The sequence below is a fragment of the Anabrus simplex genome, chromosome 1 (assembly GCF_040414725.1).
Source record: "Anabrus simplex isolate iqAnaSimp1 chromosome 1, ASM4041472v1, whole genome shotgun sequence".
NCBI classification, from domain to species: domain Eukaryota; kingdom Metazoa; phylum Arthropoda; class Insecta; order Orthoptera; family Tettigoniidae; genus Anabrus; species Anabrus simplex.
Genome location: NC_090265.1, coordinates 1,637,530,387 through 1,637,555,629, shown reverse-complemented (window position 1 = coordinate 1,637,555,629; position 25,243 = coordinate 1,637,530,387). Strand labels below are relative to the sequence as shown.

The following is a 25,243-nucleotide window of genomic DNA, read 5'->3' as shown; positions in this document are numbered from 1 at the left end:
ACTTTCCACCTCCAAATGCTGTGCAATGTTTTTTTACCTCTAAGCGTAGGTTTAACTCTGTTTTCGATTCTCATGTCATTCCTTTTTGTTCCTCCCATAAATACCTTGGTGTCATGCTAGACCGCTCGTTATCTTGGAAACATCATATTACTCAGTTACGTAATTCTTCTGATACGCATATTAAAATTCTTCAAGCGGTTACTAGACGATCATGGGGTGCTGACCCTGGCACAGCTCAGTTGTTATATTCCGCTACTATTCGCTCTAGACTCGACTACTGTGCACATGTTATAGATACTGCGCCGGATTCTTTTCTTAACCACTTAAATACTTTACAAATTAATTGAAATGGCGTATGGCTTTTAGTGCCTGGAGTGTCCGAAGACATGTTCGGCTCGCCAGGTGCAGGTCTTTCGAGTTGACTCCCGTAGGCGACCTGCGCGTCGTGATGAGGATGAAATGATGATGAAGACAACACATACACCCAGCTCCCGTGTCATTGGAATTAACCAATTAAGGTTAAAATCCCCGACCCGGCCGGGAATCGAACCTGGGACCCTCTGAACCGAAGGCCAGTACGCTGACCGTTCAGCCAACGAGTCGGACAATACTTTACAATTTAAAGCCCTGAGAACTTGTGTTGGAGCATTGTTGTCTACCCCTACTAATGCTCTCCTTGTCGAGACCGGCGAGCTCCCTCTTCCAATTCGCCGTAAAATGATCATCTAAATATTTACTTAAAAGATTTGCCCTGGCTCAACACCCATTGCTTCCTAAATTGCAATTATTAGATGAATACTCTCTTCTTTCACAGGCTCGCCGTCGTAAGATGCCTGCTTTGTTGTATGCATATCAATTTCTTCTCTCCTACAAAAATACTATCTAACGCACTGCTTCTTCTCCCTTTTATTCAGTACATTTTGACTGTTTATTTTTTGTCCCTTCTATCATTATCTCCCCTACATCTTCTTTTTCCTCTTCTATTCCTGGTTCTTCGTTGACTGGCCCTCCTTTTAAAAAACTACGTGTTGCTCTAAGTGATTCTGGTGTCAGCATATATACAGACGGCTCAAAAAACTCTTTTGGTGTTGGAGCAGCGTTCTATATTGTCAATACCAATGTTGCTGAACTCTATCGTTTACCCAGTGACTTTTCTATCTACACTGCGGAAATTTTTGCTATTCGTCAAGCTCTCATGTACATTAAGCATCATTCTGTACCTAAAGTAGCTATTTATACGGATTCTCTCAGTGCCGTTCAATCGATCATGTCCTCTCATCTTTCTTTTAACTGGTATTTGTATCATGTTAAAAGTCTAATTTATTCCTTGCATCAATCTGGGGTGGTTCTCACTTTTGTCTGGATCCCTAGTCATATAGGTATCTATGGGAATGAACAGGCGGATTTATTTGCTAAGCGAGCTGCTCGTGATGGAAAATCCCTACTTAAACTTGCAGTTCCTCTACCCGATTTTTACCCTGTTATTAAACATTCCGCTTATCGTCAGTGGCAAGAAGATTGGACTCGATCAGCTTCTTATAAAAGTCGCTATTATTACAATATTCAGCCTTGTATTCCTTCCTATCCTTGGTATTTGAAGGGTAACTATTCTCGCCGCCACATTACCAACATTATTCGTCTTCGCTTTAATCATGCCCTTACTTCTCTGTATAAATATCGTTTTAACCTCTCCCCCCACTCCTCCTGTCTATGTGGTACTCCGTATGCTGATGTAAATCATTTATTATTACAATGCCCTTTGTATGATTCTTTTCGTCCGGCTTTTATTTCTCGTCTTATCAGTCTTCAGAAAGCTCTCCCCACCAATGTCTCCTGTTTGCTTACCGATATGTCTCCTGCTATAATACATGCTATCAATCAATATTTGGATGACTCTCATATTCATTTGTAAATTACTGTCTTTTTATTGTTTGCTCGGTTACATACTCCTGCTTCCACTGTTTTTTACTTCTATGCACTTCCTTTGTTATGTTACGCGCTATTTAAGATGTGTACATAGACATGATGCTCAACTTTGTTCTTGTGACCTTTGTAGTGAGACTCATTGCGTGTGATCTTCGTAGTGTGAATAATTGCGTGTGATTTCGCATATTAAGTGTAATATCACGATAATAAGTGTAGTGGCTGGGTGAAATAATAGAGTCCATAACCTCTCCAACAACAACACCGTACGTCCTCTTAACTCCATATACCGAACTAGAATGTTGCTACCTAAACTGTGACTGTGATCGATGTTGTGATCAGTCGTGATATCACGACATGTGCTGCCGCAACGGTATCCACGCGAAGCGATGCGTTCAAGGAAGCAGCATCGCCATGATTACCAACAGTATGGATATTTGTTAATTTCGTTTTTTAAGGACGTTAACATATCGTTCAGTATATAATGTATTTGTAGGAATTGAGCACATTCCTCCCGAATATATTAACAACTGAAACACTAATAATCCTCGGCATCGCTTGCAATATCAGCTTTAGGAAATTGTCAGTTGACTCGCAGTGTGGTATTATTTTTAAGCGCGCGTTCAAAAAAAATCGTGGTATACGGGACTCTCCTAGAATAGTAACAAACATGTATTTCTCCTGTATTTTGGAATGCCCGGGGACATATTGTCACTGGAGCTCAGTATTAGGAGGCAAGTTGACTGAAATGGCGTTTTCTAGAAAAAGGAAGAACAGTGACCTGTAGCAGTCCTTTAAAGAAGTGGATGGAAACTTCACATTATGTAATATGTGCAAACAGAAATTGTCTTAAAAAGAAGTACTTCAAATCTGAATAAACATTTGGAATGCAAGCACCTCTCACTTGCTTTGCCAGAAAGCAGTAGTCAATAATCGGCATGTACTGTATCTGATGATACCGACCTGGGATTTTAGACTCTAAAAAAATGTTTTAGGCACCTAAAATGGCCTTTTAAATAAGTAAATAGGTTTTTAAAAGAGAATATAGGCACTTCAAATATGCTTTAAAAACAGGCAGAAAATAGACTTTAAAATATTACAATATAGACCTACACTGTAATGTGATTCTTTTTTTTTTTACGTTAAGTACAGTAATGTGGTATAGGCTACCCTTTCTAAATAGGAATAGTTGCAAACTGAAGGCATAATTAAACAGGCGTTTATTACAAACAGCTATGGATTAGGAAACAAAAATTTTTGATCAGTACTGTACTAAAATTAAATTAAATGCTGAGTACTGGTATGCATATTTATTTGTGAGGAGCATTCCTACTGCACTTTTCAGTCATAGTTTGCTTTACAGTACATAACAATAATCTTCTCCAAATTTTCCACAATCAGGCTGCGTCGTTTGTCTGTTGAAACAATTTTAAAAGCAGAAAAAATGTGCTCTACGCTCACAGATGTTGGAGAGGCGTAGCAAAATTTACCTACATTTTTCAGTTCAATTTCACTAGGTAGGTCTACTTTTCCCCATCCATTACCTGATGTACCTTTTCCTGCACTGAATTACCTAGATTCTTCTGCAATACACTAGCCCACCTGTCTTTTATTTTATCCCTTACTGTACCCCTAGTACTTTGTATAATATTCTCAGCTTCCTCAATTACAAAATATAGCTGTTTGAGACTCTACTTTTTTTTTTCTATTTTTGTAATGATTGACTGGAAGAAATGAAAAATTTGCCTGAGTATATATGCAATGTCTCTCTGAACACTGGAATAATCCTTTAGCAGATCTTTGCCCATATAACACACATGCAGAGTTGTCTGTTCAAGGCATATTGTCTATCACAGATGTTCCATATAATACAGGGCAGCTTCCATTGAGGAACCCCAACGGCTGATGATTGGCTGTGGTGGAAAAGAATAGAGGGGAATTTCTCTCAGAAGATGGCTATTCTTGATGGAAGCTTACAGACTCTCTTCGTTGTTGAAATCAGATTAATTACTGCAGGCAACTTGGCCCTAACTATTTCTGTGAGTCTGTGCAAGGCATGGGCCATGCAAGTAACATGAACATTAAAGAAGGGTAGAAAGTTTTAATGAGAGGTAGAGTAGCAATCATGTAGGAAGCAGCATTGGAGACAAGGAGAAGGTCTTTATAATCATCAACACTCCCAGGATACAACAATTGGAACCCCTTGTTGGTGATGTACACAATGCTTTGCTCTATTTTCTGAAGCTGCTTAGAACAAAGGAGAGCAGTAAATGCCAATTGGGTTCCAGTTTTCCTACTATAAGATTAGCAATGTACCTGCCCACAGAGTTGCGGGTTTTGTCCACATACAACCCTATGCAAGGACTCCCAAATATCCTCTGTGACTGGCAAAATTACCTCCTATCTAAGTAGTTTTTCTTTAATGTAGATGTTGAAAGTATGTGTTGTTGGTGTATTTCTGTAAACAAATCTCTGAAAACATGACTATGCACAGAATTCCAGGGGATATTTTCAGCAACTAGGGCTCTAAACATATGAGCATAGAAACTACTGTGGATTGTGGGAGGTATACTTTGTGTGAGCAGAGTTTGTCCAATGTTACTTTTCATGGTTGATTTTGCCTTGTGACTCACACTATCAGCATGCTCTTGTGAAATCTAAAACACAATGTGATGAAAATTACAGACTAAGATAAGGAATAGCTAATGAATAAAATTTGTAATTTTGAATTATTTCATTTAAACCACTATTACTCTAAAGTTAATTAAGAACAAGAACACTCCAGGCCTCAAAAGGTCTTGGCTTTCATTTACAGCTGCTGCGCAGCTCTAGGCTTGCAGATATTAGATAGCCGTGTGGTCAGCACGTCACATCCCTCAAGTGTATTGCCGTGCCTCTGAGACCGCTGCTCATTGTAGCTTCCCAACTGCCCTCACGAAGCTGGGTCAACGCCTTTCCATACCTTACATTTTTCTAAATTACTGCCGGTACTGGTATCTAGGGAAAGGTGCACTGGTATCGTTAACCTTACATTAGGTGGCTGAGAATAGTCATTAATCATTATATTTTTCACTTGTAGAATGTGTAGAATTTCATTTCCTAGCACATACCAAATAATCGGTTACAGTATAAAACACGACTGTTGCCAATATTGATCCTATTTTTTCCTTGACATATTGGTTGAACTTCGGCATGTCTACAAAAAACGAATGTAAATAATAAAATTATGTTTGTACGCCTAGAAGTAAATTGGCAACGACCGTGTCTGTAATGCAACCAAAATGTAGGCTGTTTATTAAATGCAAAACCGTAGGTGGCTGATTTTCTTATAAATGTTTACGCAGAGATAGCCTAGTCACAATAACAAGGTATTCTCTTGATCACAAGCTACAAATAACAAGCAGCACGGACGATGCGGTGATTGTGATCACGTCACGACTAAAAATCACTGATATCAGAAAATCACGATATCAAATCACGCTGTGACTCACAAATCACGGTATCGCTCATCACTACTCATGTGAGGTGAGCCCTTGCCTGTAGCCTGAAGGAAGCAATACGCAGGCGCAGCCAAGCTTGCAATGCAACACTCCCCCTAGCCGGCGGAGTATACCTTAACCGGGATCAACCAAGACCAACAACAACCTATCAGACCTTAATGCAGAATCCAACATGGCGGAAACATTGGGTTCACTGTCTGCTGTGGGACGCAGCTAAGCATTAATTCCTAATAATATAACTAACGCCGATAACGTTATAATATTCGTAAAGAAGAATTAGTATATGGAATATAAATCATGCTTCTATAGTTAGAAAACACGAAATGGTTTAAAATGATATACCAAAATCGAAACAAGTATTCGACCAACTTACATAACCCTACACCAGTTAATTTGACAAAGACAAAATGTAAGTAATTAATATTCGTTGGTAAAACAACAATTACACATTACAAGAAAAAAACACAAATCATCCACAAGAATGAAATGACATATCATAAATAAGACATTCAGCAACCTAGACTACTGTACTTTAAATATGCACATGACTCACTACATAACCCCAGAGTCAGTACACTTGAAAATGACAAAATTAAACCAACATTCGTAGGTAGATCACATCAATGGACAACATAACAAGAAAAACACAAATTACACAGGACAGTGAAACAACATTCTCAACAAGTACACATTCACCAGCCTAGTCCTACTTGAAATATTCAATTAATGGTATATTTATAAGGAAATCATAATTATTGATTAAAACATTTGCTCTTAAACACTTTTTAATCATCGTTTTCAACTTCACACTGCAATGACACTCACAATTAATATTACATATACTACTCTCAATTAACTGTAATCCTAACACTACCAGTGCCTCTCTTTGATTCTGTAACTTAAGAAATTCTGGTTTGTAACTGTTACTAATTAACACCTGGAAAATTCTGAACACGTTACTGGTACAACACAAGGACATGACCATTAATGAAGGACACTTCAAACCACTTCTCTTCACTAGATACAAATGCATCATTTCCCTGTCACTATCCACAAGCAATTAATTTTCAGTCTGCAACATTTCAACGCAGACATCACACTTTTTACATAATACCGGTATTTCAATCACTTATATAATCCACAGTGTTTCAAGGGGAACTGTGACGTGAACTACTACTTCTAATGCAGGCTGTAATGCATCTAAATTATCAATTATTCCATCATGGCTATTGTTATAGTCATCACGAGCAAAGGCTTTTGAAGAAAATTCACCAAGTTTCACGGACCTCATCTTCAATACACCTAACCCTTTGAGCTTTCTTTCAGACTCAAGAATTTGTTCCACAGAAGCATTATAAGTGCAACCACTCAATCTCCTGTGAGCACCAAATCTTTCCTTTAAACTATATGTCTGCAATTTGGCAATAAGCACATAAGATCAAGGGTACTTACTGAAAATATATTTACACAGTTCTATTGCTGTGGTAAGTGTGTGTGTCAATCTTCCTTCTATTTATGACATACCAGTATATCATAAGTCTATGTATGTGTTTAAACATGTAAGGAATGAAAGTTTCATGTCATTAGGACCAGTAATTGGACTAGCACCTTAATTTCTGGTATATATACCTTTCATGGGACGCTGTACATTACAAACTGACCACCACTTGTGAATTAATTTTAGAAACTGGATTGTGCCATCAGAAATATCCACACCTTGACTTTTAAGCAATTCCAAACCAGCAACATAAGCCTTCCTAGATAAATTTCTAGTCACTTTTTAGCAATAATCTCTCCTCTGAATGAAACAACTCTTTATGGTCTGAAAATCTGGCGTTAGTAGTTGTAAATTTACAGACTGACTCTGTACCAACATCAATACTGAACACTTTACTTAAAACAGCAAATGCCTTATCAGCGTTTGGTCTAATAAGAGAATGCCACAGCCCATATCAGTAGTTCTAGAGAGTAGGTATCTTACTTGATTAGTTATAGAAAGCTCTAACTGCTCCAGAACAAGTTTTATTTTACTAGTTCTCTCTGCATTAAAGTCAAAGTCTAACTCAAGTGCATTTATTCAAAAGTTTCATCAAAAGATAAATTTTATCAGAATAACCTGTGAGATGACTTACCAAATTATCAAACATCGTCGATCTGTCACATTTCAGGTCTTCACAATCATCACATTCCAATATAAACCTAAAATGCTCTGTAGGCAAACACGCATTTTTGTGAAACATTTGAACTGCAAATGAACTTGAAACTTTAAAACTCACTGATGGAACCTTAATAAATGACTCACCATCCACCTTCACAAACAACACAATCTTCCTTCAGTATTATAGTGAATGTTTTAACGAATTTCTTCTGAACTTCACAGATAAATGAGGTGAAAACTGTAAATTTGTCACTTTCACACCACTTACTGAAATAACCTATACTGAAAACATCACTAACACATTAACAATATCTAGATAAGTAATAAAAGAACCGATAAAAGGACACTGCAACACTATTTAACACACACAAATAGTCGGTGGATAATTAAATCACGAATGCCAGTAGCAAGATAACCTCATCCAACCACACATGCGCGCGGATTTAAACTAAACTGAATGTAAACATGGCCCCATACTCCGGCTAAAACGTAGCCCAATGTGGCAGCCATTTTGTCGCGTATCGATGTATGCATTCAGGCAAGACCGACTACAATATATCAGACCGTAATATCAAAACCAAGATGGTGGACGTCGTGGGCGCAGTAGCTGCCGACTGATGAATGTTAGGGTAGCACGCAATAACTTCATTTCGACGATAAACCAACTCACGATTTTCGGAGATGTCGGAATTCAGTCCCAAAGGAGTTCTTTTACCTGCCAGTAAATTTACCGACACGAGGCTGACGTATTTGAGCACCTTCAAATACTACCGGACTGAGGCGGGATCAAACCCGACAAGTTGGGGTCAGAAGGCCAGAGCTTCACCCGCCTGAGCCACTCAGCCCGGCGTCACATTAAATTACTTGTGTTGATACCACTGAAAGAGCTACACAATATCTGGTTCAATCCGCCAGAAATTAAGAAAAGATCACGTACATATTTTGAAAACGGTGGTAGGTAATTTAACATGATAAATGTAACATAAGGAAAATCACTGTTGCACCTATGAAAACGCTTCGCGAACAAGTACTCGTCACATATAATCAACTAGAATCACGCATATTCTGCTAGAATATATGGAGAGCCTCACAGCAAAAGAGAACAACAAGCTGATTATTTCGAAATTTCACTTAGTCAAATAACGTTTTCTCTTAGATTACACTTTGCTGGATAGATGGAAATACATTATAGAACTGTTAAAATGATATTTATAACATCATTTTGAATGTTTAAAAATAATTTAAGGTGCGAAATTCCTCAATTTATTCACTCTCATAAGAACTATGAAACATAACGTGTTGTCTTAGTTTCGAAGTGGTGGACAATTTCTAATGTTCAGCACTCGATGAAAATGAAGTACACCCGAAATGATTATGCCAGCTCAATGAACAGCCCCGGTGATGTCAAGCCTTCCTTACTGGAAACTCTTACATCATATGTTGACATATGATATAGTAGCACTTCCAACCATGGTGATAAACTTAGCAATGAAGCTTTCAGACACTAAATATATAATAGGATTTTCCCCATTGAAGAACATGAGTAAAACAACTCTATTGGCTCTAAACAACGATGTCTTTAACCTACATGGACGAGCTTCAATTTGGTATAGACTGCTTGATAACAGATATCCACAGCATGAATCGGAAGGTATTGGTACAATAAAACCCCTGAGTTACAAACAAAGCTAATCCCTGCAAATCCTCCCACTGTATCCCCTGCCTGTCGTAAGAGGCGACTAAAAGGGGCCCCAGGGGCTCTGAACGTTGGAGTGACCACGGGGCCCTCAGCTGAGTCCTGGCATTGCTTCCACCTACTTGTGCCAGGCTCCTCACTTTCATCTATCATATCCGGCCTCGCTTGGCCAACTGTTGTTCTTTTCAGACCCCGATGGTATTACGTATGGATGCCCAGGGAGTCTTTCATTTTCATGCCCTTCGTGGCCCTTGTCTTCCTTCGGCCGATACCTTCATTTTTCGAAGTGCCGGACCCCTTCCATTCTTTCTCTGTGATTAGTATATAGAGGATGGTTGCCTAGTTGTATTTCCTCTTAAAACAATAATCACCATCACCACCATCCCTGCAAGTCACCATTTCTTCTGTGTAACAGTGTTCAGATTGCTCCATCTGTCACACTATAAGTTTTGTCATACACCAAGATCTAGCCAAATGTTCCCGCAGGCAAGCACAGATTCTTTCAAAATACAATTGCATCTAAATCACACGACACTTTGAAGCACGTAGACACTGAAGGAACATCACCATATCAATTATCACTATCTAAATGAATTGTTTCTTCGAGGAATACGAATAGGTCAACCATTTAGAATTAGAAAAAATAGTCTTCCCTAATCTCAGATTTACTCTCAGATGACATACGCACACTACTGTTTTGTAGAAATATTCATGATGTATGTTCCGAATCCACTTCTCTCTTAATGTTTTATTCCTCAGAGAACTTAAGAATAGATGTATGAGAGGCATTGCCATAGTTCGATTTTAATCCGGTTCACAACACGATCAAAACTAACATATTCTCACATGACTGCGTATAATTCCAGATCCTAGTGATCAGTGACCGATATACATACACTCACACACTTATATTCTACATAGAAACTAATACTTATCGTCAACTTACATAAAAATTACTCCAACTGAATGAGAAAACTAAAACGAATAGGCTCGCCGTTATCGGTTGGAAAGAGATCTTCCCTAACCACAAATTTTGGTTACACACATAGCCTACGATAGTTTGGTCTTTGACTTCCAAATTTTCCCAGTGAATATTCCTTATCCATTTCTCCTGTAGAGATCTATCTTCAGGAAATTTAAAAGCTTCAGCAACGGTATAATTAGATCTACAACCACGAACGCAGCAGGAACGACCCATTTTGTGCTATGTTACAGCACGACAATATAAACACTATTATACATCAAAAATACCATCATATAAATTTCTAACAAAACACCATACTGATAAAACGTTATAGATTACTATTTTACCAAACATATACTTTATACTTCAATAACTAGATCAAAATAACACTCTTTAACAGAATGTAAACACAGATGTGAACCAACTACATGTCTCAAACGCTCGCCCACGAAGTCGCCATTTTCCTCCTAATCGATAGTAACATTAAGGTCTGATATATTGTAGTCGGTCTTGATTCAGGTCTGATAATATTGTAGTTGTTCTTGGATCAACTTTCACTGATCCCGTCAATAGTTACTTCCTCTCCCGCAAGGGGGTAAAAGTACTCGATGTCTCCTGCTACCTTGATGTTGAACGTGGTAAGCGAGTCTGCCACTAGAGAGTAGCATCGTCTGGCTCGAAAGTAAAGCGTAAGTGGAGGCAATCTATCTCACGCATGCTTATTAAAATATCCATCTTCCTTTTGTGTCAAAAAAATAAAAATATATATATATATATATATATATATATATATATATATATATATATATATATATAAAATAAATAAGGAATTCGTAGGTTAGTCAAAGAATCTTTGACTGACCCTAAATGTTATCCCGCATTACAATGTAATTTACTCTGGTGAAATGAAATAGCGTATGGCTTTTAGTGCCGGAAGTATCCGAGGACATGTTCGACTCGCCAGATGCAGGTCTTTTGATTTGACACCCGTAGGCGACCTGCGAGTCGTGATGAGGATGAAATGATGATGAAGATAACACATACACCCAATGATGGTTAAAATTCCAGACCCTGCCGGGAATCGAACCCGGGATCCCTGTGACCAAAGGCCAGCGCGCTAACCATTTAGCCATGGAGCCGGACATTTACTCTGGTAATAAGGGAGGTCTCAACGAATCAGTTGGCAGCTCTTTCAGTTGCTTTGTGCGGTTTTTAATCTCGCGGTTATATTACTGGTGCGTGTTTTTTCTGTCACTGTGTTGGTGCTAAAGTTTATACGGAGATTTATCAAATTATTTATCCACTGCAGTGTATATAAAGTGAAATTAAATTAGTGTTCTTAGTGGGGATCTATATTCCCACGATTCTATTTGCACTGATGTAAGTTGCGCCATTAGGTTAGTAAAAACAATATTTCTCGAATGAATTATTTATCTCGTAGACAGTTGTCGAAGAATTCATCTGCTTCCAAATTAATGTTGTTTTTGTTTGTTCTGAGTTATAAATTGTGAGAAAAGTTGTATTATTATTATTGCCAAGTTTGAAGTATGCGTTGTTCATCAAGGCAATGTCCGACTCGTTAGCTGAACGGTCAGCGTACTGGCCTTCGGTTCAGAGGGTCCCGGGTTCGATTCCCGGCCGGGTCGGGGATTTTAACCTTCATTGGTTAATTCCAATGACACGGGGGCTGGGTGTATGTGTTGTCTCCATCATCATTTCATCCTCATCACGACGCGCAGGTCGCCTACGGGAGTCAATTAGAAAGGCCTGCACCTGGCGAGCCGAACCCGTCCTGGGATATCCCGGCACTAAAAGCCATACGACATTTCATCAAGGCAATATGCAGATTTAAAACAGCGTATTTAGCTTGTTTTTTGTAGCACGTAGGACGATTTTTTCACAAGCCGCCACTGACTCCTGCCCAGTACCGTACATTTTTGTCTAGCGCCTGACACTCAGGAGCCATCCTCGGCTAAGTTCGTGAATGGTCGTCGTGGGCTGCGCAGTAGCTTGTGACTGCGGAAGAGCTGGCCATGCTCGTATCGCCATGTTGCGGGCACCTCACAGCTCGACGAGGAGATCGTAGTCTGGAATTCATGCATTAACTTCAGTTACGCACGAATAAAAACACCCCCCGACAGGTTATTTTTATTCCGCGATACAGGATAACACGGTAAGAAAAGTTGTTCTACATCCAAAATAAAATGTTAAAACGGTGCTGCTTTAGAAAACAGAAGATCCGTACGGAAATGTTGCATTCCAAGCATCAGGGAAACTTAGCTATTCCCAGGTCCTAATTCATTAATAATATATGGCACAGCCTACACCGACTAACGTGAATACACGCAAGAAATATACAAGAATCAAGGCGGTAATAACACGGAAATGATACTTATGCATACAAACTGAACACATTTGCATTGCTATTGAACAAATCTCCATAAATCCTTTGGATAGCTGACCTATAAGTAACAGACGTAATAAAACAATAGTAAACTGGATAAGAAGACTTCAAAATACACTGGTAATGATAGTAAATATATTACTACGTAGATAAACACATGTCTTAAATTTAGAGAACACTCTCCAAAAACAGAAAAACATCGTATACCAGTACATTAAATTAATGAAATGCGTATGGCTTTTTTTTTTCTATTTGCTTTCCGTCGCACTGACACAGATAGGTCTTATGGCGATGATGGGATAGGAGAGGCCTAGGAAGTGGAAGGAAGCGGCCGTGGCCTTAATTGAGGTACAGCCCCGGAATTTGCCTGGTGTGAAAGTGGGAAACCACGGAAAACCATCTTCAGGGCTGCCGACAGTGGGGCTCGAACCCATTATCTCCCGACTACTGGATACTGGCCGTACTTAAGCGACTGCAGCTATCGAGCTCGGTCGTATGGCTTTTAGTGCCGGGAGTGTCCGAGGACATGTTCGGCTCGCCAGGTGCAGGTCTTTCGATTTGACGCCCTTAGGCGACCTGCGCGTCATGATGAAGATGAAATGATGATGAAGACGTCACATACACCCAGCCCCCATGCCAGAGAAATTAACCAATGATGGTTAAAATTCCCGACCCTGCCGGGAATCGAACCCGGGACCCCTGTGACCAAAGGCCAGCACGCTAACCATTTAGCCATGGAGCCGGACATTAAATTAATAATCTTCAAGAAATAATATGTAGCTCACATTAGGCCTACTATAATGACCATATTTTTAACTGATTTGTTTGCATATTCGGAATAGACACATGCAATTAAATCCTATATTCGGCAGTGAAGCTATCATGAAAATACAAGACATTTTCAAATCACAGCAGTTTACAACTTCAGTATGATTTACAGATCATGAGGAGAAAAACAATCTTTTACCTGTGACTTAGGAGACTGGAGAACACCAGTAATCCATCAATTTTTTCAATATTTACAGTATTTACAAACAGTTGTATCAAAAGCAAGAATCTGTAATATTGGCAGAAAGAAAACTTGTGAAATAGAATGTTTTCTATGAAAGTTTCATGGCAGATCTTTTCTTTCTGATGAGTAATCACAGCAGGTATTATTCAGTACTATGAACAGATTGTTGAAAAGGTACATGGTTGCAGCAATCTGTAAAAAATTAATAAAGCTATGCCCAGTGTTCACCACAAGTAACTTTACTTACTTTACTAATTCCCATCTGAATGAAATTTTTCTTTTTTATTATTCCACGATATGAAATAGTATATCAGGACGAGTATACCTTCAATTATGATTTCTATATGGTTTAGAAAATTGCTATCTAAAATCTACTTAGATATACTGAGATTTTTATATGTTTTGTGGGGCTTTCTGCACTAAAATAACTGTGCTCAGATGAAATGCACTGTGTAACAGCACTGACTGAATTGCTACATGGACTGGGATCTATGGTGTTATTCTGTTGATTTGTCCCTCCAAAATCGAACTTACTTTTTAAAATCCTACGGGGAGCCTTGTCAGTCTGAAAAAATAAAAATATATAGGCCTATTGGGTCTACCATAAGCAAAGCCCTATAATTGATAAAAAATAAATAAATAAAGTAATACAATGTCTAATCCAAATTACCTGACCTACAAGTTCCTTTTTTAAATGATTTGGAAAGTCAGTGTTGGCACTGCATCATCTTTCAGAATTTTATTGCCTTCAGATTTACAAAAACTTGCTTCTGTGAAGTGAATTGAACATAGTCTATGGGAATAAGTTGGAACAAACTTGTCTCTTTTAACAGCAACAACCCACTTAGATAGAAAAACAGGCTTATTCCATGGTAAACTGCAAGCAATATGTCTAAAAACATTAGCCATGTATTCGAAATCAAAGAAATGTATATATTTCTATATCCTCCTCTTTTTCTCAAATATATTAAAGTCTTTGGTACAGGCTATAGGACGTATTCATATTAACAAGCAGAAAATAATGTGTTGTGAACGCGATAATTCGTTGAAGATATTATTCTAACGTATGAATATATTAGGAGAAAGGAAAGAACCAGACAATCGCAGTGGACAAGGCAAAGAACCGTGAGAATTCCACCAACGTGTGCCTTCGTTGTGGAATGACAAAGAAAAATTCAGGAACTAGTACCGAATGCCCATCAATAATTATAAGGAATTAGTGGGGGAAAATGAAGTCACTAATAAACATCAGGCAAACAAATTACAGGAAAAGTATAGGTTTTGAGGAAAGGCTGACAGTATCGTTAAATTCAATATTCACAACGATTTTTTAAGGTTTAAAGTCAGAAGCGATGTTCACCTCCGAAACAACTATGTCCGTGACAAAATATATCAAATAAAAGATTAGTGTTAGGTACATTTATTTGCATTCTACAGGTTGCTAATAAGGTACTGATAGGAAAAGGACTGAGAGCAATGGAGGCATTTATGTACATCAATTGGAATTCATAATTTGAAGGTACTAAAATTAACAGTGGGAATATATTTATTTAGGCCTACAGGTTTCTGGACAATGGGGACTCATACATGTCTGCATCTTACAGATTTAGGATTACTCACATTGCATCAGCAGATTTGTACCTATTATATGTGATGCCATTCATAGAGCACTACAGCCAGAATTCTTGACAGAGTGAAAATTGCAACAAAAGCCTCACAACAGTGGATCATTGTACTTCAGATATAAGACTAATACCATTCATGCTTATTTTTTTAATGATGCTGGTTCTTGGGACATAATTACTGTCTTTTTCAGATGATATTTTGAGGTGTTTATTAGTTGGAGGTTCACAGCTTTTTAAATTTTTTCATACCACTTGGTGAGACCCCACCTACCTAAATAATAAATATATCAAAAAATGCTTCCAGTTAAAATTTACATTATACCCTATGTAGAAATACTATGTCAAGTTTCATTAAAATCCTGTAAATAATTTTGAAAGAAAGGAAAATGTTCTGAATACAGTATTGTGAAAATGAGAAAAACAAGGAAAAGCAATAGAGTTCCTTACACTGTTTCTCTCCCTCATGATCCTCTGTAAATCTCTTCTTGCCTCTCATCTTCTTTGTTATTGTGCCATGTTCAGAATAGTAGCATATTGCTTTCATGACAGGCATGTTGCTGAATTTCTGTACTGTCTTTTGTGCAAAGAATCCAGGTCCAAAACCAAAATTTGTGCAAGAATGACAATCCTGTCATAATTTATATCATTGAAGACTACAGCATCTTGAAAAGCAGCTAATTTTACCAAATGGCTGTGAAGAAAGGTTGTCTATGGACATCTCTTCCAAAGTAAAAAAAAGAAAAAAAAATTCTCATTAAGGTTCTGTGTATTCACATATGTGTACATTTCTTGAGGAGTTCAGGTGAGGCTAGTGCTCTGTACACTAGATTAATAACTACAGGAAAAGCTTCTGGTATATTGTTCTAATGAGTAAGTTGGCAGTGTAATAGACTGATACTTGTCACAACTACATGTAAATTACACACAAGGTCTTATTACCCTCATCACTATGAATAAAGTACTGTCTCCCCAAACTTTGCACGGGCAAGCTGATCTAATTGCTCACTTGGCAATAATAAACCTATTAATCTAAATCCTGCACTTCCATCCAAGTTACTGGTAAACTCCTTGGTACAGAGTTACAACTTTTCCCACAAATGTATGGTAGGACTCCCTTTCTTACCTCAATGTTGATTTTGCCTTTCTGTATATTTTTCATATGCATCTCCTTTACTGATGTGAATACTACCAAGCTTATCTATCTATCTATCCTGAAATAGTTTCCTTATGAATCAGTTGAAGGAAAATGAAAACTTTGCCTTCAATTTCACCAAAAATGAGGACCAAACACTGCAAACAATAATAGGTGCTAATAACAAGCACCTTGCCTTCTATTTTTAGAAGTGAACAGTATGCCTTTCAAACAACTAAGTACCATGGCTGTTTACAGTAGAATGTTATTTAGGGCTGTTGCTCAGGTGGTAAATGATTTAATTTTGCTATATCTTACATTGTGTGTCAAAATTATTTTTAAATACATACATACATTATCATTATAGACTGTTATGCCTTTCAGCGTTCAGTCTGCAAGCCTCTGTGAATTTACTAAACGTCGCCACAATCCTCGATTTTCAACTAGTGTTGTGGCCTCATTTAGTTCTATACCTCTTATCTTTAAATCGTTAGAAACCGAGTCTGACCATCGTCGTCTTGGTCTACCTCTACTTCTCTTACCCTCCATAGCACAGTCCATTATTCTCCTAGGTAACCTATCCTCCTCCATTCGCCTCACATGACCCCACAACCGAAGCCGGTTTATGCGTACAGCTTCATCCATCGAGTTCATTCCTAAATTAGCCTTTATCTCCTCATTCCGAGTACCATCCTGCATTGTTCCCACCTGTTTGTACCAGCAATCATTCTTGTTTCTTTCATGTCTGTTCCTTCTAACTTACGAACAAGATATCCTGAGTCCACTCAGCTTTCGCTCCCGTAAAGCAAAGTTGGTCTGAAAACAGACCGATGTAACGAGTTTCGTCTGGGAGCTGACTTCATTCTTACAGAATACTGTTGATCGCAGCTGCGAGCTCACTGCATTAGCTTTACGACACCTTGATTCAATCTCACTTACTATATTACCATCCTGGGAGAACACACAACCTAAATACTTGAAATTATCGACCTGTTCTAGCTTTGTATCACCAATATGACATTCAATTCTGTTGAATTTCTTACCTACAGACATCAATTTAGTCTTCGAGAGGCTAATTTTCACACCATACTCATTGCACCTATTTTCAAGTTCCAAGATATTACACTGCAGGCTTTCGGTACAATCTGCCATCAAGACCAAGTCGTCAGCATAGGCAGACTGCTTATTACATTTCCACCTAACTGAATCCCTCCCTGCCATTTTATACCTTTCAGCAGATGATCCATGTAAACTACGAACAGCAGAGGTGAAAGATTACAGCCTTGTCTAACCCCTGTAAGTACCCTGAACCAAGAATTCATTCTACCATCAATTCTCACTGATGCGCAATTGTCAACAGAAATACCTTTGATTGAATTTAATAATCTACCTTTAATTCCATAGTCCCCCAGTATAGCGAACATCTTCTCCCTCGGTACCCTGTCGTATGCTTTCTCTAGATCTACGAAACATAAACACAACTGCCTATTCCTCTCGTAGCATTTTTCAATTACCTGGCGCATACTGAAAATCTGATCCTGACAGCCCCTCTGTGGTCTGAAACCACACTGGGTTTCATCCAACTTCCTCTCAACGACTGATCGCACCCTCCCTTCCAAGATGCCAGTGAATACTTTGCCTGGTATACTAATCAATGAGATACCTCTATAGTTGTTGCAATCCTTCCTGTTCCCTTCCTTATAGATAGGTGCAATTACTGCTTTTGTCCAATCTGAAGGTACCTTACCAACACTCCATGCTAATTTTACTACTCTATGAAGCCATTTCATCCCTGCCTTCCCACTTCACTTCACCATTTCAAGTCTAATTTCATCTATTCCTGCTGCTTTATGACAATGGAGTTTATTGACCATCCTTTCCACTTCCTCTAGCATAATTTCACCAACATTTTCCTCCTCCTCATGAGCTTGGCTGTTCGCAACACCACAAGGATGATTTCCTTTTACATTGAGAAGATGTTCAAAATATTCCCTCCACCTCTCCAGTGATTCCCTGGGATCTATAATGAGTTCACCTGAATTACTCAAAACACTGTTCATTTCCTTTTTCTCTCCCTTCCTAAGATTCTTTATTACTGTCCAGAAAGGTTTCCCTGCTGCTTGACCTAGCCTTTCCAGGTTGTTACCAAAATCTTCCCACGACGTCTTTTTGGATTCAACAACTATTTGTTTCGCTCTGTTTCTTTCATCTACGTACAAATCCCTGTCTGCCTCGGCCCTTGTTTGGAGCCATTTCTGATAAGCCTTCTTTTTATGTTTACAAGCTGCTCTCACTCCATCATTCCACGAAGATGTTCGCCTTTTCCCATCTTTACACACAGTTGTTCCTAGGCATTCCCTTGCTGTTTCTACTACAGCATCCCTGTATGCCACCCATTCACTTTCTATATCCTGAACCTTACTGTCTACTGTTTGAAAATTCTCACTAATCATATCCATGTACTTCTGTCTAATTTCCTCGTCCTGGAGATTTTCTACCCTTATTCGTTTGCAGACAGATTTCACTTTCTCTACCCTAGGTCTAGAAATACTTAGTTCACTACAGATCAGATAGGGGTCTTTATCATCGAAAAATCCGCAGAAAACTTGTACATTCCTAACAGATTTCCTGAATTCAAAGTCTGTTAAGATATTGTCTATTATGGATCTGGTACCCCTAGCCTCCCATGTGTAGCGGTGAATAGCCTTATGCTTGAAGAATGTATTTGTAACAGCTAAACCCATACTAGCACAGAAGTCCAGCAAACGCTTCCCATTCCCATTAGCTTCCATATCTTCCCCACATTTACCAATCACCCTTTCGTATCCGTCAGTTCTATTCCCAACTCTCGCATTGAAATCGCCCATTAGCACTATTCTGTCCTTGCTATTGACCCTGACCACGATGTCGCTCAATGCTTCATAAAACTTGTCCACTTCATCCTCATCTGCACCCTCACATGGTGAATACACGGACACAATTCTAGTCCTAATTCCTGCAACTGACAAATCTACCCACATCATTCGCTCATTTACGTGCTTAACAGAAACTCTGTGGCGTGCAATAGTATTCCTGATAAAGTGCCCTACCCCAGACTCTGCCCTTCCCTTTCTAACACCCGTCAAGTACACTTTATAATCTCCTATCTCCTCCTCGTTATCTCCCCTTACCCGAATATCACTTATTCCTAGCACATCCAAATGCATCCTCTTTGCTAACTCAGCCAGTCCTACTTTCTTTCTTCCATAAGCCCCATTAATATTGATAGCTCCCCATCGAATTCCATTTCGTTCGCCAAGTTGTTTCCAAGGAGTCCCTCGCCTGTCAAATGGGAGTGGGACTCCGATACTCCCATAGGTCCAAGGTTTGCTTAAAGTGTTCTGAGCTCTGTAAATTCATGAACAGGATGCTACCCTACTTGCACATAGTCCAAGTGAGGATCTCTCCTCTAACGGGTTATGGACTACCGGTGGATTAAGCCGTCTGAGCACAAGGAGGGCCATGACTCAGAATATGTCCGAGATGCCTACTCCCATTCCATAGCAGCTGGTATCCCGACTCCCAGGACCACTTACTAGGCCACTCAGCCGTTGCCCATGGTTCACGAACTAAGACGTGACTACAGTAATCCACAAACATGAACCATTATTTTTAAATACTGATTATATAAAACAATGTTTGACAGAGTAGGGTGCTTGGCTCTTGTAAGATCTCGGATTAACTTACAGGGAAATTAATCTACTCAACCTTTTATTACAAGCATGTAATTGTGATATGAATATATTTTTATAAATATGTATATTTTCTGCCATCACATCCCCTCACATCACACAAAATACAGATTTTTATTTTGTAGATTAAAATCTACAAAACTTTGGTAGAAAAACCTGTCAAAACTGTTACAAATGAATTTTCCACCTTTGTTTTTCATTGTTTACATGGACCTACAGCACAAGAAATAAAAGAATGGGTCTACCTTGATGCCCTCAGTAGGCCTATATGTTATTAATAAGTTATAAGTAATGGACATGAAAGTAGTGAGAATGATTGCTGGTGCAAACAGGTATCAATGGCAGGAGAATACTTGGAATGAGGAGATAAAGGCTAAGTTAAAAAGGTATAAGGTGGGAGGGAGGGATTCAGTTAAGTATAACTGTAGTAAGAAGTTTGTCCTATTCAAACGACTTGGTCTACTGAAACCGTGCAATCTAATATCTAGCAACTTTAAAAAAAGATGCAATGAATATGACATGAAAATTAATAATCTATGTAATGCACATTTGTGCACTTTTCTAATAACAATAAAATTAGTCTTTTCAGGACTAAAGTGATTGCAGTAGGGAAGACACCTAAAAGGGAACTGAATGTCAGGTTGGGAATACAAAACTGGAACAGGTAGATAATTTCAGTTAGTTAATTATTATGTGTATTCTCCCAGGATGGCATTATAGTAAGCAGCATTGAATATGGGTGCAGTAAACCTAATGCAATGAGCTTGCATATGCAATCAACAGTAATCTGTAAGAAGGCAGTCAGCTCCTGGACATAACTACTTGTATCTGTACACCGGTCTGGTTTCAGACCACCTGTGCTGTACAAACCTAGTGCAATGAGCTTGCATTTGCATCAACAGTATACCGTGAGAAGGAAGTCAGCTCTTGGACAAAACTATCATCACACCAGTCTGGTTTCAGACCACCTGTGCTTAACAACTGCTTACTACATACACATAGAGAGGACCTACTACCAGTATTTCAAAATAGGCTACTCCTATTTTTTAAACCATACATGTTCTACCACATAAAATATACGAATTAAGTTGTAATAATGCTAATAATTAATAAAAATTGGAGTTAACGTTACTTTCCCATTACGTGCTAATGCACATAACTCACTGAGGATTCCAATAATATTGATAGATAAGTATAAGGAAAACTGATTTAATTTAAAAAGTAGAACATTTCTCAAGGACATAAATTTTATCAGATTCTTTCTTGATCTACAATAGTTCCTGAATTTTAGCTATGAAAACCCTTTGACCTAGTTCACTCAATCTTTCCATGTCATCATGAAGACACTAAAAATAACATTGATTATGTTTTCTTTTCAGTTTTCAGTATCTTTTCTAAATACTTACTTAACACATCACTGTCACTTTCACATTTCTATTTCTTTCTTTTTTTAACTGCTGGCAGAGCTGTTGGTAGAAGCAGAACTCACTGGACTGGAAGTTGAAGTCCCTTCAATAATTACTGAACTGCAGGATTTAAACCCATCCAACACAAATTATTTCTGCCTCCTCTTCCTCCATTTCAGCTTCGTGAGAAGGCTCTCCTACACCACGTGCCACTTCTATAGGTGTGTTTGTTATAGAACTGAAAAAATGAACAATATATTAATGCAATTCTTCTAAATTGGAGTTACATTTTAGTCTGCACACAAGCCTTCTGTTTAAGAAATTCTTAGTTTCAATAATTATTATAGTAAGATGATTGTTAGGTTAGATTATATTATATTACTTTCAGTTATATCTGATACATTAATGAACAGATGGGTAGAACTTATGGCTTAGAGACTGAAATTTCCCCTCACTTTTTCACAACTAGAACACTGGTTCTAAGCCTACTTTTAAAAATAAATGTTTCAGAATTGTACCTTCTTCCAGCAATGAAGGGTTCCAGAAAGTCACAATATTCTAATTCATTGTTTCAGGAAAAAGTTATGCCAAAATATGGCAAATTCTGAGGGCAGGGTATCGAACTTGGAGAGATAACATCCTCCCCCTCCCCTCCCGGGTTCTGCTGTACAGAAAACAAGAAAATATACGTGTAGTACTTATAGCATACACTTATTTGTCATTAAAACGAACAATGCTGTTCATTTCATTAGGTACTGTAGGCCTACGAGATGGAGGTTAGGAAAGCACTGCTATTTTTTCCAAACGTTTCTTCAATTAAGTCATAAGAATGATAATTACTACTTCTCCTAATGTAACTTTCTTTACCAATTTATTCCATAGAATATATTTTATTAATAATTAATCTAAGATATCACTACACATAATCATAATAAATCTAATAACTACTTACGGTACCAGTTTTCGTCCCAATTCTCAACGCTATAAAATGCCCATACGAAATTTACGGTCTCCCTATTACTATATCCAGGGAGTCTAGGATTATACAACACTTTGTTTTCATCGATGCCTACGTTCTTCTTATTCTTCTTGGTTAGTTGTTGGACATCGTCGTAAGACGCTACGTCCAGTCACTGGTTTGCGGGTTAATTAATGTCGGGGAGAGGTGCCAACAGTAGAAGAAAGTAGTACACTACGAAAGAGGAGGGAGAGCTATGTAAAAAAGCGAATTGCAACGGTTAATGATGAAACATAGGAAAATACCAATGATATATAGGCTAAACGATCAGGGAAGAACACAAAAACACTGGGACACAGGGTTCTAATTCTTCACGTCTGTGTGGTCTGTCACGACGTCTTACTACAAACAAACAAAAACCGGACCACATATAAGGGTGAGTATGTGCAAGTCCGTACCCAGAGGAAAGGAAAAGGTTACAAATGGATGTTACATACAACAAAAAAATTGATGATTAAGTCCACAACGTGAAAAGTCGGTTAGGACACGAAACACGAAACGTTTAACGGCAGTTGGTAACCCTCATGAAAAAGCTTACCTATGCATTCGCGACGGTGATGTTCATATGTCTGACAGTGAAAAAAGATGGGAGTTACAGTACTGACTACTCGGCCACATGGACAGAAGGTACTGTCAAGAAAAGTAAGGCAAGAGAGATGTGTAAGCTTACAGACACGATTGAGGCGGAGGCGGATGTGTGGAAAGTGCTCCTACAATTCTATTACAATAGCCGTATGTTTTACTTGGAAGGAGGGGAGGGTAAATATAAAAGAATATCTTCCTGTAATGACTGTAACAAATGCTTCAAGCGGACATTTTGTCCCACGTCTGCTATTAAATCGTCAATTTTCTTAGAAAAGGTGCGACATTGGTCGATAAAATTAACATTGGAATTACCGTGTAAAGCCGGGACAGAGGGAGATGCTGAAAGTGGTGCGTGGGAATCCGAAGGTTGCCCGTGGGGACTTGACTTCCGTGATGTAGATGCAGGCTCGTTAGAAGTAGCAGGTATCAAACGCACGACTGGAGTGCCAGAATGTTCTGGAACCGTCTTCGGATTACTTATCAAATTGAGATATGATGCCCTGTCATAACCTGGTTTAACGGGTGGGCGGGAAGGGTTACTAACCACCATAGTAAATTTACGCTTTCGAGGGAGAGTTTCTTCCGATTGAGATGGTCTAGTGGGTAAAGGAGGAAAATGTTGGGGCATCAGAAGGGGGTTAGATAGGGACTGTAATGGGGCAAAATAGTTTTTCACTTCTAAATATGATTTGTTTTCAACACTCATAATGCGTTTAATTTCTTTTTGTTGTTTGTGGATTTCACAATGTTCGGCTCCCGCAGGATGATTTCCGCCACAGTTAGCGCATTTAACGACTTGGTGAGTGCAATCTTCAGTAGAATGAGTAAGGGAACATTTTCCACATCTCGGCTCCCTGGAACGACAATTAGTAGCGGTATGTCCATACCGCTGACATCGTTTGCATAATAAAGGAGAGAATATAAAGGCCTGAACCTCTAAAATGACTTTAAAAATGGACACACTTTTCGGAAGTTGTTGACTTTCGAATACAACCTTCACAGTACCTGTAGGGATATATTCAGTTTTTCCTTCTTTGGATGAACGTCTATTTAGACGTTGTACTTTCACTACAGGATATTGTGAGCCTAAATAGGTGAGAATGTCGGATTCGGAAATAGTAGTGTCTACTCCCCGTATTACCCCTACTCGCTGAATATTCGAGGACGGAATAAAAGCTGTCAATTTCTTTTCTGTAAGAATGGGATGAGAAAGAAAGGCGTTTGCAGCCTTACTAGACATGAAAGTAACTTGAATTCTATTTCTTCCCTTCCTATGGATGGCCTTGACGTCACCAATTTGCCTCTCGTAGAAAATCCGACCCAGAGTCATAGGGTGAATATGTCCTATTTTATTTTGAGATTCAGTCGATTCGACAAATACTATGTAAGGGCCAAGATGAGTGTTAGAATAGGTACGTACAGGAACGTGCGGACGCTGATCCATGTCAAGTATTGAATCTTGAGAACTGTCTCGTTGGGTATCAGTATTACTAGCGTCCATGTGTAAGTCTTCACGCACGGCATCTTTACCAATATCAGGAGGTCGTCCTAAAGGGCCACCGCCACTATCTACAGACATAGTATTCCAAAAGGGGATTACACTATACTAGCACCGGAACAAACACAAAAGAAAAATTACTAGGATACAAACACAAACATAAAACACTCTACTTATCTACAGACGGGAAAAAGCCGCTGCACCAGTGACCGGAGCGAGACGTGTGCACTGCACAACAGCCGAACACCGAATCGATGCCTACGTTATAAGAGCCCGTAAAACGCTATGGAAGTGGTTACACTGAAGTTCAATGCCGGGCCGCTAGGATCGCTATCTTGCCCCCTGTCTACCAGGCTCGCGCCTTTAAACGTGTTCATTAACTGAGTTGGTTGTGAATGTTTTATGTATTTGTCCGATGTTAAGCATTCGCAGTTCCAGTCATGGTTTATTCACGAGAAATTAAAGGTAGTGGAATTTCGTTTCACAAGTTTTCAGTGAATGTTCAATGTTTGAAACATTATACAGAGGAAGTATTACGCATGCGATACTTCAAGCTGATCGAAGTAGGCCTCTGTTCCTAAGTTTTGACCC

General features: G+C 38.7%; 1 protein-coding gene across 2 annotated transcripts in view; it reads right to left on the bottom strand.

Annotated features, from left to right (window-relative positions):
* Nucleotides 1–22,560, bottom strand: part of LOC136858638 (myrosinase 1) — a 100,408-nt gene extending 77,848 nt beyond the window's left edge. Inside the window, exons 1-3 of one of the 2 annotated variants that reach the window (XM_067138342.2) lie at nt 22,504–22,560; nt 21,552–21,789; nt 12,638–12,703 (exon numbers count right to left, since the gene is read on the bottom strand). In XM_067138342.2, coding sequence (XP_066994443.2) covers nt 12,638–12,683 — 46 coding nt within the window. In that variant the 5' untranslated portion in view covers nt 12,684–12,703; nt 21,552–21,789; nt 22,504–22,560. Of the gene's footprint in view, nt 1–12,637; nt 12,704–21,551; nt 21,790–22,069; nt 22,205–22,503 lie in introns of those variants that run through there. The other variant, XM_067138343.2, reaches the window with a different exon arrangement.
* Between the last annotated feature and the right edge of the window lie 2,683 nt (nt 22,561–25,243).